At 53.6% G+C, this 15,146-nt stretch overlaps 1 protein-coding gene across 5 annotated transcripts in view; it reads left to right on the top strand.

Annotated features, from left to right (window-relative positions):
- Window positions 1–14,708, top strand: part of AXIN1 (axin 1) — an 83,120-nt gene extending 68,412 nt beyond the window's left edge. For 4 of the 5 annotated variants that reach the window (XM_038150966.1, XM_038150967.1, XM_038150965.1 and 1 more), the window contains 5 exons: window positions 2,942–3,495; window positions 5,786–5,962; window positions 6,559–6,804; window positions 11,992–12,162; window positions 12,940–14,708. In XM_038150966.1, the coding sequence (XP_038006894.1) occupies window positions 2,942–3,495; window positions 5,786–5,962; window positions 6,559–6,804; window positions 11,992–12,162; window positions 12,940–13,066 (1,275 nt within the window). In that variant the 3' untranslated portion in view covers window positions 13,067–14,708. The remainder of the gene's footprint in view (window positions 1–2,941; window positions 3,496–5,785; window positions 5,963–6,558; window positions 6,805–11,991; window positions 12,163–12,939) is intronic. The other variant, XM_038150969.1, reaches the window with a different exon arrangement.
- Window positions 14,709–15,146: the final 438 nt, after the last annotated feature.

The raw sequence follows: 15,146 nt of genomic DNA, 5'->3' as shown, positions 1-15,146 counted from the left end.
GGCTCATCAGTGCAGCTCTCAGCTCCTCGTTCAAAGGGAAGGGCACCCCCAGCCCTGCTGGGGAGTAAAAATAGCTCAGCACTCAGCAAAGTTGGAGCTGCATCTCTGGCTGCGGCTGCCGGTGGGAGCTGCTGGAGGAGCTCTGTGACAATAGCGTGTCAACAAAGCACCATCTAGTGGTGATGGCAGCGGGGCTCCCTGCCCGCCCCGAGTGTCACCTGCCCGCCCAGATCACTGCCCAGCTGTGCCAGGGTACTGCCAGCCTGTGCCAACACCGCTGCCCAGCTGTGCCAGGGTCACTGCCAGCCTGTGCCAACACTGCTGCCCAGCTGTGCCAGGGTCACTGCCAGCTGTGCCAGGGTCACTGCCCGGCTGTGCCAACACCGCTGCCCAGCTGTGCCAGGGTCACTGCCCGGCTGTGCCAGGGTCACTACCAGGCTGTGCCAGCACTCCTGCCAGGCTGTGCCAGGGTCACTGCCAGCCTGTGCCAACACTACTGTCCAGCTGTGCCAACACCGCTGCCAGGCTGTGCCAATGTCACTGCCAGCTGTGCCAGGGTCACTGCCCAGCTGTGCCAGCACTCCTGCCCGGCTGTGCCAGGGTCACTGTCTGGCTGTGCCAGCCAGCATCGTTGCCCGGCTGTGCCAACATCACTGCCCAGCTGTGCCCAGCTCACTGCCAAGCTTTGCCCATTGCCAGGTCTTGCCCAGCTCGCTGTCAAGCTATGCCCAGATCTCCACTAGGCTCATTTCCAGGCCTTGCCCAGATTTCCACCCAGCTTTGCCCAGCTCATTGCCAGCCCTTGCCTAGCTCACCACAGCAAGGTCCCAGAACACAGCTCCAGAGCCCACACCATGTATGTTTTTTTCATTGCAGTCTGAGCACAGTGTAAAGATTCAGCAGAATTGGTTCCTACAACCTTGACTCAGACTGTTGTCCTGCTTGAGGAAAGACAGCAGGTTGGGATAAGCACCCCAATTCCTTCATTCACTGCTGTTGTGCCACTGTTGGGGTGTTCCTGTTTGATGTGAGGTTGAGGCCGGTGCTGGGGGTGGTAAGGCAGGTCTCCACAGACCCTCCCCAGGAGCAACTGCTCCTTCCTGTGGTCCTGCTTGAGGTCCAGATCTGCTCAGTGACACAGATGAGCTGAGCTAACATGAACTGAGAGAGCCTTTTCTCCCCTTAGCCCATCCTGATCTCAGTCTTGAAGGAAAAGTCCACCTTACCTGCGAAATGGAATTCTAGGCAGCCAGAGGATTCCCCAAATCCCAGGCACCCATTTGGGTGGACCAGCCTAGGTTCTCACTCTCATGCCACCCTACCCAGGTGTGACAGCACTGCCAGAGTTCTGGGCTGAGCAGAAAGGACATGCTGCCATTCTTCAGGGATCTGTGCCAGGGTCGGGTCCTGCCCTGCACGTCAGTTGGTGTTTAAATCTTGGAGATACCATCTCCTTAAGCCTCCCAAGTGCTGAGGGTATCACTGGGCATCACAAACTGCTAATAAATGCTCTCCTCAGTGGCAGGGATGTAGTCAGCACATCACTCACCATGCCTTGTCCCTGAGCTCGGTGCCCAGGGCTGGTGGCTGGCGAGCTGTGCCTGTTGCTGTAGATGAAAGGTGCCTCTGAGGCTCCTCAGAGTGATCTGTTAGAAAGTGCTGTGTCCCTTCCAGACACCAGCATCATGTCACAGCCCCAGGCTTACAGTGCCCACGCCTTTGGCACTTTGAAAGCCCGGCATTGTCCCTGCTTCAGGCCTGAACCCCCAGGTGTGACACTGGGAGGAAGTCTGTTATTTGCTTTCTTGCTATGTGGCTGGCAGCTGAGACTTTGAAGCTGGTTAGCAAGTGGTGGGTGATGGCATCTGACAGGCAAAGCTGATGGGAGTCAGTGTTTTCCAGTAGATGCGTTTATCTGGCAGGGCAGAGATACCCTGTGCTGCAATGGATTTCTTTGCCAAAGGAGGAAAAGAGCAGGATTAAAGGACTCACTGGAATCCTGCTTATGTAATTAAAACAAATAGGAATCCTGACTTCCAATAAAGAAACTTCATAAATACCTGAGTTTATGTTGGAGCGTAAAGTTGTCCGTCAGCATCAAAACCATGGCTGTCAGCATGGAGGAGTTTAATTCTTCCTGGCAAGGACCTAAGAGTCACCACCAGCATGTCCTATACCAGTGTGAGCTGCAAGAACAAGCAGTTAGTTCCAACCCATTTCTTTATCTGCACGAAGTGTTTCACTCCAGCCATAGCATGCCCGGGAGAAATCAATGTTTGATTTCCAAAACCATTCATGCAGCTGTCGACCTTCACTTGCTCCCTCCTGTTACAAGCCTTCTCTTGGCTTTGCCTTGTGAAACAGTCATTTGGGTGAGAAAACCCCCCTGGTCTCACCTGACTCAGAACTGATTTGCTGCATATCCTGTTGCTCTGGGCTTTATCTGATGGGCTTTGAAGCAGTGCCTTACCAAAGGCACGTAGGAAGCTGAAGGTACACTGTGGTAAGTTATGTTTCTGCTGCTGGTGCTTGCAGAACCACCTTCAGGGGACTTGGAGTAAGGCTGTGCCTGCTTGTCAGCTGTGTTTGTAAGCCTGGTTGTGATGTGTGGGCTGCCTGGCAGAGCTCCTTGGGAGAACATTGCTAATGGTCGCTCAAGAGAACATTGCTAATGGTCGCTCAAGAAGCAGATACAGAGACCTGAGCTGCTCTGCTCAGTGGTACCCAGACTGCGCAGGCTTGGCTTGAGCATCGTGTCAGTCTGGGACAGGTCTCCAGAGGGATGGTGGATCTCCATCATCTTAAAGGTTTTCAAGACCTGACTGGACTAAACCAGGCCTGGCCTAAGGGTTAGCAGCAGTCCTGCTGCAAGCAGAAGGTGGGACTAGGGACCCCTTCCACCACTTGGCTATCATTCTGATTGTCCCTGTGTTTCTTGCAGGAAGAAGAAGGTGAGGATGCAGATATCTCTTCTGGTCCCTCAGTCATGAGCCACAAGATGCCTTCTGCCCAAGCCTTCCATCACTTTGCTCCTCGTTATGCTGAGATGGGCTGTGCTGGGATGCAGATGAGAGATGCCCATGAGGAAAACCCCGAAAGCATCCTGGATGAACACGTGCAGCGTGTGATGAAAACTCCAGGCTGCCAATCTCCAGGACCTGGCCGTCACTCTCCTAAGCCACGGTCCCCAGAAAGTGGCCACTTAGGAAAGCTGTCAGGGACACTAGGAACAATTCCTCCAGGGCATGGCAAGCACGCAGCAAAATCAGGAATGAAACTGGATGCAGCTAACTTATACCACCATAAACATGTCTACCATCACATCCATCACCACAGCATGATGAAACCAAAAGAGCAGATCGAGGCTGAGGCCACGCAGCGAGTGCAGAACAGCTTTGCTTGGAATGTAGATTCACATAACTATGCAACAAAGTCACGAAACTACAGTGAAAACTTGGGCATGGCCCCTGTCCCCATGGACTCTTTAGGCTACAGGTGAGTCAAGGAACACCCAGGGGGATTCCCAAAGCCATGACTTCTGTAGGAAGCTCTTCCATGAACAGACTGTAGCATGTCAGGGAAACAGCAGTTGAGCCTTTTCATGTGAGAGCTTGCACTGGGACATTGTTTGAGGGCTCTTCCCCTTCAGAAATGGATATGCCCTGATAACCTTTATACAGTCCTTTTTATCTCTGATCTGGCACTGAAAGACACCCTCTAACCAGGATTTTTATTGGCCTTGGTTCTAAAACAGATTTTCTGCTCCTTAAAGCAGTGGTGATGCTTAGTAATTGCAGGTGCTGGTCTGCTTCTCCGTGCACCAGGAGTTGGATGCTGGGCTGTGTCTCAAGGTCTGTGTAATAGAAACAATCCTCTTAAGGTGTTTACGAGAGGACAAAACCCCCACCTTATTTGTTGCAAGGCTGAACCCATTCACCAGAAGGGCTTCTTTCTCTTCCTGACAAAGCAGTGGACACTGCAGTGCTGCCCTTGCAGCCAGTCCCAAGGAGATGTTCTCCAGGGTAGGGCACCCTCTGCCCAGAAAAGCCATCTGGCTGCATTGCAGGCTGTTGTCTGTCTTTCTTTGACCATTTGAATTCCTCCATCCCTTCCGTGCTGCAGGCAGAGGGGGGAGCTCCTTGTCTGTGGCAGGTTTTGCTGGTCCTGTTGCTGAGGTGCCAAGGTGGGAGTGCAGCTCGGGGCTGACCACGGAGAGGGATGAGGATGGAGCAGCCACAAGGGACAGCTGTGCTCACCCTGAGTGTGTCTGGCTCCCAGGGCTGAGGCTTTGGGATGTTTCTCTGTAGTGTACCAGGGGTGGGACAGTTAGTGAAGGCAGGTTGGCTGGATCTGCAGCAGTCAGGATCAGCTTTCTGGAGTGGCAGGAGGGAGGCAGAGTTCAGAGGCAGCCAAAGCAAACTGCTCCTCAGGAGGGAGAGGCACTTCAATCCACCATGTTTGTATGGGGAAAGGGTTGTTGCTTCAACAGAGATGAGCATGGCCATGCTTTGGGTTGTGGCCAACCCAAAGCCACATCTAGACACAAGATTTCCTTCCAGCAGCAGCTACAGCATATATTTAATGAGATTTTTAAAGGACACACTTAGAGCTGTCCTTCCTCTGGCACAAACTCCCAATTCCTGGCAGTCCCTGAATTAATAGCTTCACAAGACAAGGATTTGCATCCAAATGGTCTTGTTTGGCAGCCAGCAGTCTCTTGTGGTGGCTTCTCTCACTCTTTGTTGAACCCAGCTGGTGTTCTGTTCCCCCAGCCCCCCATGACTGTGTCTGTGGGTCAGTGACAACCTGCAGAAAACAGCATTATTTTGTTTACACTGAACCTGATGCTGCAGAGTTGCTTTTGATACCCCGTGTCCTCATGTTGGGAGAAACAGAGAAGTTGTCAGCTTGCCCTGCCTTTGTAGATCTGCAGTAATTCTTCCCCAGGCTTTTTCCAAAAAAAACCAAAGCTATCAGAGGGATTGCTGCTCCTCTCTGGAGTTCAGGTTGTTTGTCCTGTGTGAGTTAGTGACCATGCAGGAGCGAGGTCCTGTGCACTAAAGCAAGTGGATGATTAGGACAGTGGGAGTCTCATGGAATGACAGGCCAGCACAGGGGAATTCTGCATGGCTCCTGAGCACGGGGCTGCTTGGCTGGGCCCGTGGCCATATGTGCCACAGCGTTCCTGCACGAGCCTTTGCTGCAGCCACAGGTGTAGCCAGGGTGTTGGCTACTGCCTGGCATCCCTCTGGCTGTGGTGGTTGAGGTGGCTGGGCTTCCCCCTGGGACGCAGCCCACCCTGCTAGGATGTGATCCTCCACCATGAGGGGAAGCCTTCTTCAGTTGAGGGTGAGAAGCAAACTCTGGGCATGGCGAGTCAGAGTTTGGGCTATCAGTGAATCTGAGAGTGATAGGAAGGACTTGGGTGTCAAGCAGTGGTCAGGCATGGAGAGACAGACAATAGATAACCTCCTGCTCTGAGCAAAGAGCTGGAGATTTAACACTCCTTCTCATGGCAGGAGATCTTGCCATGGCTCATTTGGCCAGAGGAGAACCTCCCTCTCCCCACAGGTTGTTGGGCAGAGAAGCTGCTGTGCCCAGGTCTAGGTAGTCTTACTCTTAGCCTGAACTGTGGCATAGATGGTTTGAGCTTTGGTAGAGCAGAGAGCTGTGGAACATGCCTGGAAATAGGTGTGTCCATGTCTGGAGATAGGTGTGTCCATCCTCTGCCCCTCTGGTGGCTGGCATAAGCAAAGCACTAATGTCCCAAGCTTTGTTCTTGCAGTGGGAAAGCAAGTCTGCTCTCAAAAAGGAATGTTAAGAAGACCGATTCAGGGAAAAGTGATGGTGCCAACTATGAGATGCCAGGATCTCCTGAAGACGTGGAGAAAAACCAGAAGATCCTTCAGTGGATCATAGAAGGAGAGAAGGAGATCAGCAGGCATAAGAAAACAAACCATGGGTAAGGGCTGGCAGAACAAGGGATAACAACACTCTTGTATTGCATCCTCTGCACAAGGGAGCTGTATCAGTTGGCTGCCTTCCTCCCAGACATCTTGGGAAGGCAAGAATCCACCACACAAGGGTTTAGACCCTTAGGAGACTGAGGATTACTCAGAGGCTATGAGGGCTGTTGTTTCTGAAGGATAACTCATGGCCATGGCAGGAGGTTGCAGCCCCAGGGGAATCTTGGAAATTGCTGCTGTGGTTCCAAGGTGGATAACATGGCTCATGGCAGGCAGGGGAGGGCATCCTGTGGGAGAATGCCACAAAAGATCAAGCTGCCTTTTCCTGAGTTCATTTTTATGTACAGGATTGATGGGAGCCCTCACATTTATTTTTAGGGTATGTTTCAGGGTTGGGCTGCTCACCCTGATGTCTCAGGACTTGCTCAAAATCTTCTTTAGATTTTGGTGTTGCACCCCTCCCCCTTGAGAGCAGTGCTGTGAGCAGCTTCCCAATGGTGCCTGTGTCCAGCAGCAGGTCCATCTGGGAACAACTGTGTGCCTGTGCAGAGCATCTCAGTGCTCCCTGTAAAACCTTTGTGTTGGTGTGCAGCTCTTCAGGTGCTAAGAAGCAGCTGTCCCACGACATGGTCCGGCCCCTCTCCATCGAGCGACCGGTGACAGTGCACCCGTGGGTCAGCGCCCAGCTCCGCAACGTCGTCCAGCCTTCTCACCCCTTCATTCAAGATCCTACCATGCCACCCAACCCAGCCCCCAACCCTCTCACCCAGCTGGAGGAAGCTCGCAGGAGGTTGGAAGAGGAGGAAAAAAGGGCTGGAAAGCTCCCCCTTAAGCAAAGGTATGATGACACGGTCTGATTCTGTGTGGGAGGGCTGGGAGAGACTGCTCTGAGGGATGTCCGTGTCCTCTGCTCTGGTCTCCAGCATGCAGAGAGTTCAGAGGAGTCTTCCTCAGTCCTTCTGACATGGTGGTGCAAATGGCAAAACCCACCTTGAGGCCATGGGCCTGTGATCTGTGGATGGAGAGGCTGGAAATGCTCCTGGCAGGATGGGAAGGGGCTGGGCAGAGGGAGCACATCTAGAGGGGGCCTGGCTGGGACAGCTCTCTCCCCCGGTGCTCGCTGGCTCTCCACTCATTCACAGTCACACAATGACTTCAGAGCTTGGTGCAGGAGCAGAATTCATCAGTATGCAGCAGAATTAAGTGCAGAAGACAAATCTGTCTTTGCTCTTTATCTCCATCTCACACAAGCTTCCAGCAAAGGCTGCTGGTGGCCTCTGGATGAGAGTTCTGTGCTGGAGCCCTCCTGCAGCAGCTCTGACTCTGCGTGACCATATCCAAGTCACTGCATCTTCCTGTGACTCAGCTTAATGGCTGTTGCAGAGCTCATTTGCCTGCTCTGTGTTATCTTTCAGAAGACATCATTTGCAAGGCACACGGAGCTCTCTGGTGAAAAGCGTTTTGGAAGTGCTAGATAATTACTGTTAACAGCTAAAAGCACTTTGTCCATTAAAAACCTTTCACAGCTCTCCAGCTGTCCTCTGAAAACTTGACACTCTGCGGTCTGAGTCGTAGAAACACAAATGCAATTTTAAAAAGAAGCTCTGAATTGACAGGCTCCAGTTATTTTTGCTTGCAGTGACCATGTAGCAGATTTCTGTGTATTCATGGCAGAGCATTGATTGAAGGCCAGGTAATTAGAGGGCTTTCCCAAGCCAGCTTAAGCCAAGTTTATGTGATCTACCTTTGGCGTGTGTAATTGGATAGGGTTTATTAGTAGAGTCTTTTATAGTTGTACTAAATTCATGCACCTTCCCCAGAAATGTCTGTACACACTTTGAAAACAGCAGCCTGGGCTATGCAATTAATATTCTGACACTAATTTGGCCTGCATTATGGGAGTGGCTTACAGAGGAAGCCCATGGTGTGTGGTAAATGCCAGGCATGCCAGCAGCAGGATGGGCTGAGCAGTCCCAGTGCTGGGCTGCCCTGATTCCACTGCCTCTCCATGAGGTCTGGCTCTTCTCCCAGTGATGCAGCGATCCCCCAGCCCTGCCCCATGCCTGGAAAACCAGGGTGAATTCACCAGTGGGGAACTGCTTGTGAAAAGCAAATGTGTCTGTGTCCAGTGGCAGGCAAAAATGGATGCAGTGGTCCCTAGGGAGCCAAGGATTTATGGATGTTGAAATGTCTGTGCTGGATTTTGGTAGGAGTGGCTGCTACAGCTGCAGCACACCTGAGCTGGCAGTTTTTAGAAAGCTCCTGCTCTGGTTAGCGCAGGAGCCCACCTTGAAATAGATCCCACAGCTCAGTGAGAACAAAGTTGAAACTGGGAGAGGGGCTCCCATGAAAACACCATTTCTTTCAGTCAGGAGCTTTGAAGAGCTCTGGGAAATTGGAGCCAGTGTCCCAGGTTTGTCAATAGCCTTGGGGAAGCACAGAGAGGTGGAGGTGAGCCCAGAGGTGTCCTTGAGGCTCCAGTTGAGCTGGCTGTGGGTGGAGAGCACACGGTGCCAGCTTTCTACAGCCAGACTGGCCTTGCCAGCACGGTGATCCAGCTCTGCAGCCACTCCCCTCTGGCACAGCCCTCCCAGCAGTGGCCTTCCCCACCAAACTGCCCCCTGCCAACAGCCCTGCTCCCACCCCAGCACTGCCCCACTGTAAATCAACGAGGCACCTGCAGTGACTGTGCTGGGAATTGTAAATATTCTTCCAGAAAAAGCATTTCTCTCCCTATTTCACAGCCTTTGGAATGACCCTGATCTCTGAGATAGCAATCTGGCTGCAAGCAATTCAGGATTGACCATCCAGTGCTAATGACCTGCAGATCCAGCAGCACACCAGTGCCCAGCATTGGTGTGCCAGTGACTATCAGGTTTTTCCATGGACAGACAGGTTTTGAGCCATTTCCTGTAGCTCAGTCTCACATTTCACAGCTGGATTGTGGTAATTAATACCAGCTCCTCAGAGAAAGGATTTTTTGCAAGCAGGGAGAACATTTAGGATGAAATCACTTTGGAATTAATTGTATTGGCCCAGGATTGGAAGAGGAGCAGAACCAGTGGCTGGGACACCCGCTGAGGTAACATCTGCTGGGTGCATTGTGGGCTTTCCAGAGCTCTCCAGCCCCAGGGTTGAGTTGGAGCAAGCTGAACACCTTTACATTACAGCAAGATTGGATTGGTGCTGCAAACCAGAAGTGGGTTCCCTGTCCCAGCACTGCTGGGATGCACAGCTGTGGGGCAGGACTGGGATGCAGATGCAGTGAGGAGGATGAGTGCTGCTGTTTCCCTGCTGGATGGTATTTTGTGCTTGTGACAAACACAGCAATGGGAGGTGATCTCAGAAGGGGCAGGGCGTGGTCCCTGGCAGTATTTCTGGGTCACACTGACACCCAGGAGATGGGTGCAGGTGGCAGATTTAATGAGGCAGGGCTCAGAGTCGGTCTGATGGCCTCTATGTGCAAGCCGAAGTCTCAGGAGATCTCTTGGCAATGACGAAAGCGGAGACAGTTGTGTTGTTTCACTCTCCTTAGGGGAGCTCTTGGAAAATTACATTGTCAGTGATTCCATATTCATCAGCTCTGCTTCAGCCTGCTAGAGGTCTATGGCTGCAGTTTGGGGGGTGTGTGAGTTCAGCTGATGGAATTAAAGCAACAGGAAAATCTTCTCTTGGTACATTGGTGATAAAAGGAAGACTGGGGAAAATGTGTGCTCTGTCTGGGAGGAAATGGGAGAGCTGGTTACCTGGGGCATGCACAAGGCTGGGATACTCAATGGCTTTTCTGGTTTGGGCTTCAGCACTGAGTGCTCCAGCCACAGCACCTGAGTCACAGACAAAGGCAGGGACTGGGAGGAAAAAGAACCACCCACAGTAGGAGAAGATGAGATTTGAGGCCATCTAAAGAACCTGAAGATGCACAAGTTCATGGGGCCTGATGAAATCCATCCACAGGGCCTGAGGGCACTGGTGGAGGAAGTGTCTGAGCCACTGTCCATAATATTTGAGAAGTCATGGCAGTCTGGACAAGTTCCCACTGAGTGGAAAAGAGAAAGCATAGCCCCCATTTTCAAAAAGGGTAAGGAGGAAGGCTTAGGGAACTGAAGGCTGGTCAGTCTCCCTTCTTTGTCTGTCAATTTTGGGGCATCGTTTCAGGCATCATTTTCAGGGCACATCTCACTGGAGTCAGGCTGAGTACATTCAGGAATGGCCTTTCAGGTGTGAAGTGCACAGCAGGAGGAAGGACAGTTCCAGCCACTGGCACAGTCCCCCTGTTGCTTCTGTTACAGCAGAGCTCAGGGGTGTCCTCTCCATCTCCCCAGGCAAAGGAGAGCAGCAGCCCTGAGGAAGCAGCTCTGCTCCTGCGCCAGGCTCATCGCCGTGTCCCCAGGTCCCCAGGCACACAGCAGCCCTCTCTTAGTCATGACTTGTCTCTACCAGGATTAAGAGAAGCTTAGGGACTTTGAGGTTTTCCAAACCCCTTCAATTAACTTCTGGCTCGCAGGACTCACAGAATTTGCCTGAATTTATGACCCATTTTTCCTTTAAATGCCTTATATTTTTTTTTCCAAGGATGACTCAATTCCTTAATGTTTTTCTAGCTAAAGGGCATCCTGTATTTTGATAGAGGGATGGGAGAGGCTCCGAGAGCTCTGCTGGCACCAGGAGCAGACCCTTGCCTCTCAGAATGCTGCATCTTCTGCAAAGGTCTCACAGGCAGAGCAGGCACCCGGAAGATTGTTCAGCTGAACTTTAGACCTCTCATGCCTGTAGGAAGAGGTGGAAAGGCTGTGTCTGGTGTTGGTTTGCAGTGCCAGTGTTTATGTGGGCACACCATGAAAAGGTGCTCTGCCCGCCAGCCACTGTTTAAAGGTTAAGGTCAGAGTCATTTCCAAAACTGCGATTACCTCATGTGCCTGGCAGATTCTATGGTTTTTACAGCAACTTTCCAGTCATGTAAATACAAAATCATCCTTTTTTATCCAGTGTGCTTTTAAAATATTTTTTTTAAAGCTGCCAAATGTGTTTTATGTGACTTTGAAAGGGAAGGCTGCCTCTGGCTCAGACCACGCATGCCAAGGTACCAATTTGCGTAGGCTGCTCCAATGTTTGTGCAGCGTTTTCGGCACCCCAGATGAAAGGCTCTGCAGAAGGGCAAAGTATCCTGAGCTGAATTATTGCTGCTTTTGTCTGTCTCTGAAAATGGGATGAGGGCTGGGCTGACAGTTTCAGTGTAGCGATGGCACCACATTAGCTGTGTCTCCTGGTGTGTGGGCTGGAAGCAAAGACCAGACCAACATTTTGAAAACACAGGAGGTGTAAAGTCACTGAGGTTTGGGGGATGGCAGCTGCCTTGGCACCCTGCATGGACAGGGCAGGCAGCAGAGTCTCCAGCACATGCCATGCTGGTAGCTCCATCCCCTCAGACCTCCATGTACCCTGGGAGAGGTGCCCAGGGGAGCTGTGGGGTGCAGGAACATCCTGCCTGCAGATGTGGACCACTGGAAAGTCCTGCTGGGCTGTTCTGGCCATGGTGACAATAATCCCACGCAGTCTGGGCACTGTCTGCATGATCATGCCCTATGGGATGGTGCTCCAGCCCTGTGTGCTGGTGGGCACCAGGAGCATGGTGAGATGGTGATGGAGATGGTGGTGGCCTGGCTCTGCTGCCTTGGCCTGGGGTGCTCTGCCTGTGACTCCCCAAACCCTGCTGTGAGGGGGGGCCGTACCCTCTCAAAGCCTGGAGACAGCACAAGGGGACTGAGTTAGAACCTGCACCCTCCTTGTAGCTTTGTCCTGGCTTCTTTCAGCCTTTCCAAGTGCTCCTTGACCAATCTTGGTGTGTGTCTGCGTGCCCAGAGAGCTGCTGGTGGGAGCAGGCAGTGCTCAGGGACTGCACTGCATTCCCACCAGCCCAGGGGGGCCCTGAGCCGCTCCTCTCACCCAGCAGCCTGCCCGGTACCCAGCAGGATGGTTGTGAGCCCCCTGGGCTGGCCCTGAGCAGGTCCCTCGTGTGTGTGCCCAGCAGGTTGAAGCCCCAGAAGAGGCCGGGCAGCGGCGCGGCGCAGCCCTGCGAGAACATCGTGGTGGCGTATTACTTCTGCGGGGAGCCCATCCCCTACCGCACCCTCGTCAAGGGCCGCGTGGTGACGCTGGGACAGTTCAAGGAGCTGCTGACCAAGAAAGGGAACTACAGGTAAGGGCTGCTCCCTGCCTGCCTGCAGCTGTTGGTGACCCCTGGCAGATGCCACTGCCGGGACACAGCGGCGTTGTCCCTGCGAAGGGGAGGGTGGGTGCAGGTGGGTCAGGAGGGCTTCCTCGGGGCGTGCTGTGCTGGGGATGTGGCAGCATGGCCAGCGCGCCTGGGCTGGGGAGGAGGCTGGTTAGCAGGGGAGAGGGAGGTTGGGTTTTGCAGCAGAAATGTCCTGCATCGTGGTTTGCACTTCCAACAGGAGCTGCTGAGCTGCCCTGCGGGTTCCTGGGAAGGTGCAGTGCTTGGTGATGCTGTGGGAACCCTTTAAATTCAGAGCTGTTTTTGCTCCTCCCAAAGGTCTCTTTGGTGAGGGCAGGAAGGCTGGGTCCTGCCAGAGTCCTAAAGCGATCAGACATGGGGCGTGGAGCTCTCCAAGTTCCCACCTCCAAGTAGGAGCTTCCATTGGAAAGCCTGCCTAGAAATGCTCCACCAACACAAGTGCCTCGGCCACTGCTTTTGGGAGAGCTGTGAATGGTCTTGGATTCAGGGCTGGAGCTCCTGACCATGCTAACATGGATCCTGACCACTTTTTGTGGTCACTGTTGAGGGCAGGGGCGGGAGTGTGGCCTCAGTTCCCTCCGTGTCTGGGGGAGTAGATTCCTGTGCTCCACGAGCTCAGAGCCACAGAAGGGCTGCACCCAGGGTTGGCAATCATGGTGCCCTATGACCATTCACCTGCTTTTTTTTCCCTCTCCCCCTTCCACATTTCTGTTTTTTCAGGTATTACTTTAAGAAAGTGAGCGACGAGTTCGACTGTGGTGTGGTCTTTGAGGAGGTGCGGGAGGACGACACCATCCTGCCCATCTTTGAAGAGAAGATCATTGGGAAGGTGGAGAAGATTGATTAGGCTCCAGGGCAGAGAGGACAGGACTGTGAAGGACTCTGGGACCGGAGGAGAAGGCCTGGGGCGGACACTGCCACCATGGGCACCAGGCGAGCCCAGGGCAGAGGGCGGCAGCTCCGCCTTCCAGCACGGATCTGGGCAAGCTCCAGGATGCCAGTGGATGCCCTTTCACCCCACAAACCTGCCAGTGGGAGCCTGGGCTCCCTCTCCATACCGAATATAAGTGTAATGTAGCATTGTACAGTGCATTAGAAAGTGTAATATGACCTTGTTTACTAAAGCTGCATATTTTTGATATATTGTAATAAAAGGAAAATATTTCCAATGTCACAGTGCTCTTATGTAAATGTAAAACATACAGGTACTGCAGAACTCACCCAAAGTGTACAGCCATCCATCAGACTCCGGCTGCTCCGCGCTTTCCCGGCACCCTGCCCCCTTCCCCCGGCATGGATGGCTCTGGAGCACCATGGCATAGAGCTGCCCTCACCCCACCAGCATGGAAGGGGTGACCCTGCTCCAAAGGGGCTGTGAAGATCATTGAGCCATTTGGAAGGAGTCGTCTGTGGCCTCCTCGGCAGGCTCAGCTGCTGGACGTGGTAGGATGGGTCTTTTTTTCTCCTCCTGAGCTTCCTTGCAACCGAGTAAATCCCCAGGGGATAGAAGGGTCAGTGCCTGTTGGGGCTGGGGGCTTCCCCCAGAGCAAGGAGCAGCTCAGAGCCAGGGTGGCAGGCTGGGTGCTGGCATCCCACAGCTTGCACACTCCTGTGTGTCCCCATGGAGAAGGGATTGCTTCCCAGGAGGGTGCTGCAGTTCTGCTGAGTGCTGGCTCCTGTGTGCCTGGTGCAGACATGCCCAGACCCCTGGGCCAAGCTCTGGCTTTAGGCAGGGCTCTTAGGAGAGCCATAATGGGGAAGCAGACATTAAAGCTGAAGACAAAATATGTCTTTTTATAAGTCCTGCATCTTTTGTCAGCTTCTGTGTCTCAGGGGAGGCAGCAGGAGGGCACTGCACCAGGGGGGTGGTCAATGCCAGTTTGTGGCTCGTGCAGGGCCAGCAGGCAGCCCTGGGAAGCCTCCTGGGCTTACTCGGCTGCAAGGAAGCTGGGGCTGTGCCGGTGCTCCCCCCATCCTGTCCTAGCCCAGCCCAGGCCCTGCTGCTCCAGCACAGCCAAGGCTCTGTGCCAGCTCCTTTAGGGAGGCCTTGCCCACCCACCCAGGGGTGGCCCCAAAGCCCGGGGGTCCAGGGTGGCGCTGGCCCTGCTCAGAGCCATGCCCAGCCCCAGCAGTGATGGAGCACACCGGGCTGGGCTGTGCCTGTTGTACATGTCACCGAGTGCCTTTAAACACGGGGCTGGACTTGCCTAGAACACTGTGTGAAGTCCAGCAAAATCTGCAACTGTTTTCAGCCCGGGAACAGTGTCATGAGGGGTTTTACTCCGTTTTTTGAAGCTCTGATGGTGGTGTGTCTGGTGAGGTTGTTGGCGTGCCCGGGATTTCCGTCCCCCCCTTTTTTTCGGGGGGTCCCTGTAAATATGTACAGTGGCCGTGCAGCCCCGGCATTTCCTCTGCATTCTCATGTGCTGACTTGTACAATGATCTTTTGAAAGGTACTTGGATAAAATGAAATAAAACCCCACATCCCACTGCCTGCTGCTTTTTTTCCTTCCCTGTGGAGCAGGCCAAGGCCCTCAGCAGCCTCTGCGATGGACAGAGGATGGGGCAGGATTGGTGAAAGGCAGAGGGTGGGACTAGGGCTGCTCTGGGCTCCCTGGAGGGGTGGCTGAGCACATCCTGGCCCAACAGGACCAGCGTGTTGCCCCTGAAGGAACGGCTCAGCAGAGAGGGGACAGTGCTGGAGTTGCCAGAGGCTACGAGCCAGGCTTACATGCTGGTAGAACCCCATGTTGCCTGCCTTGGCTGTGACAGCAGCTCCTGGGGATTGCCTGGCTCTGGTATGTCATGAAGGAGAGACCCCAGCTGGTCCCCCATCACCTGAACCCCACCAGTGCAGCACGAGGGAGAGCATGGAGAGCTCCTTGGCCACCTGGTGCCGTTGCAGGGTTGCCAGGATCAGTGCTATG

The sequence above is a fragment of the Motacilla alba genome, chromosome 14 (genome assembly GCF_015832195.1).
Source record: "Motacilla alba alba isolate MOTALB_02 chromosome 14, Motacilla_alba_V1.0_pri, whole genome shotgun sequence".
In the NCBI taxonomy this organism is placed as follows: Eukaryota; Metazoa; Chordata; class Aves; order Passeriformes; family Motacillidae; genus Motacilla; species Motacilla alba.
The sequence above is the reverse complement of the archived record's forward strand: the minus strand, read 5'-3'. Positions and strand labels throughout refer to the sequence as shown.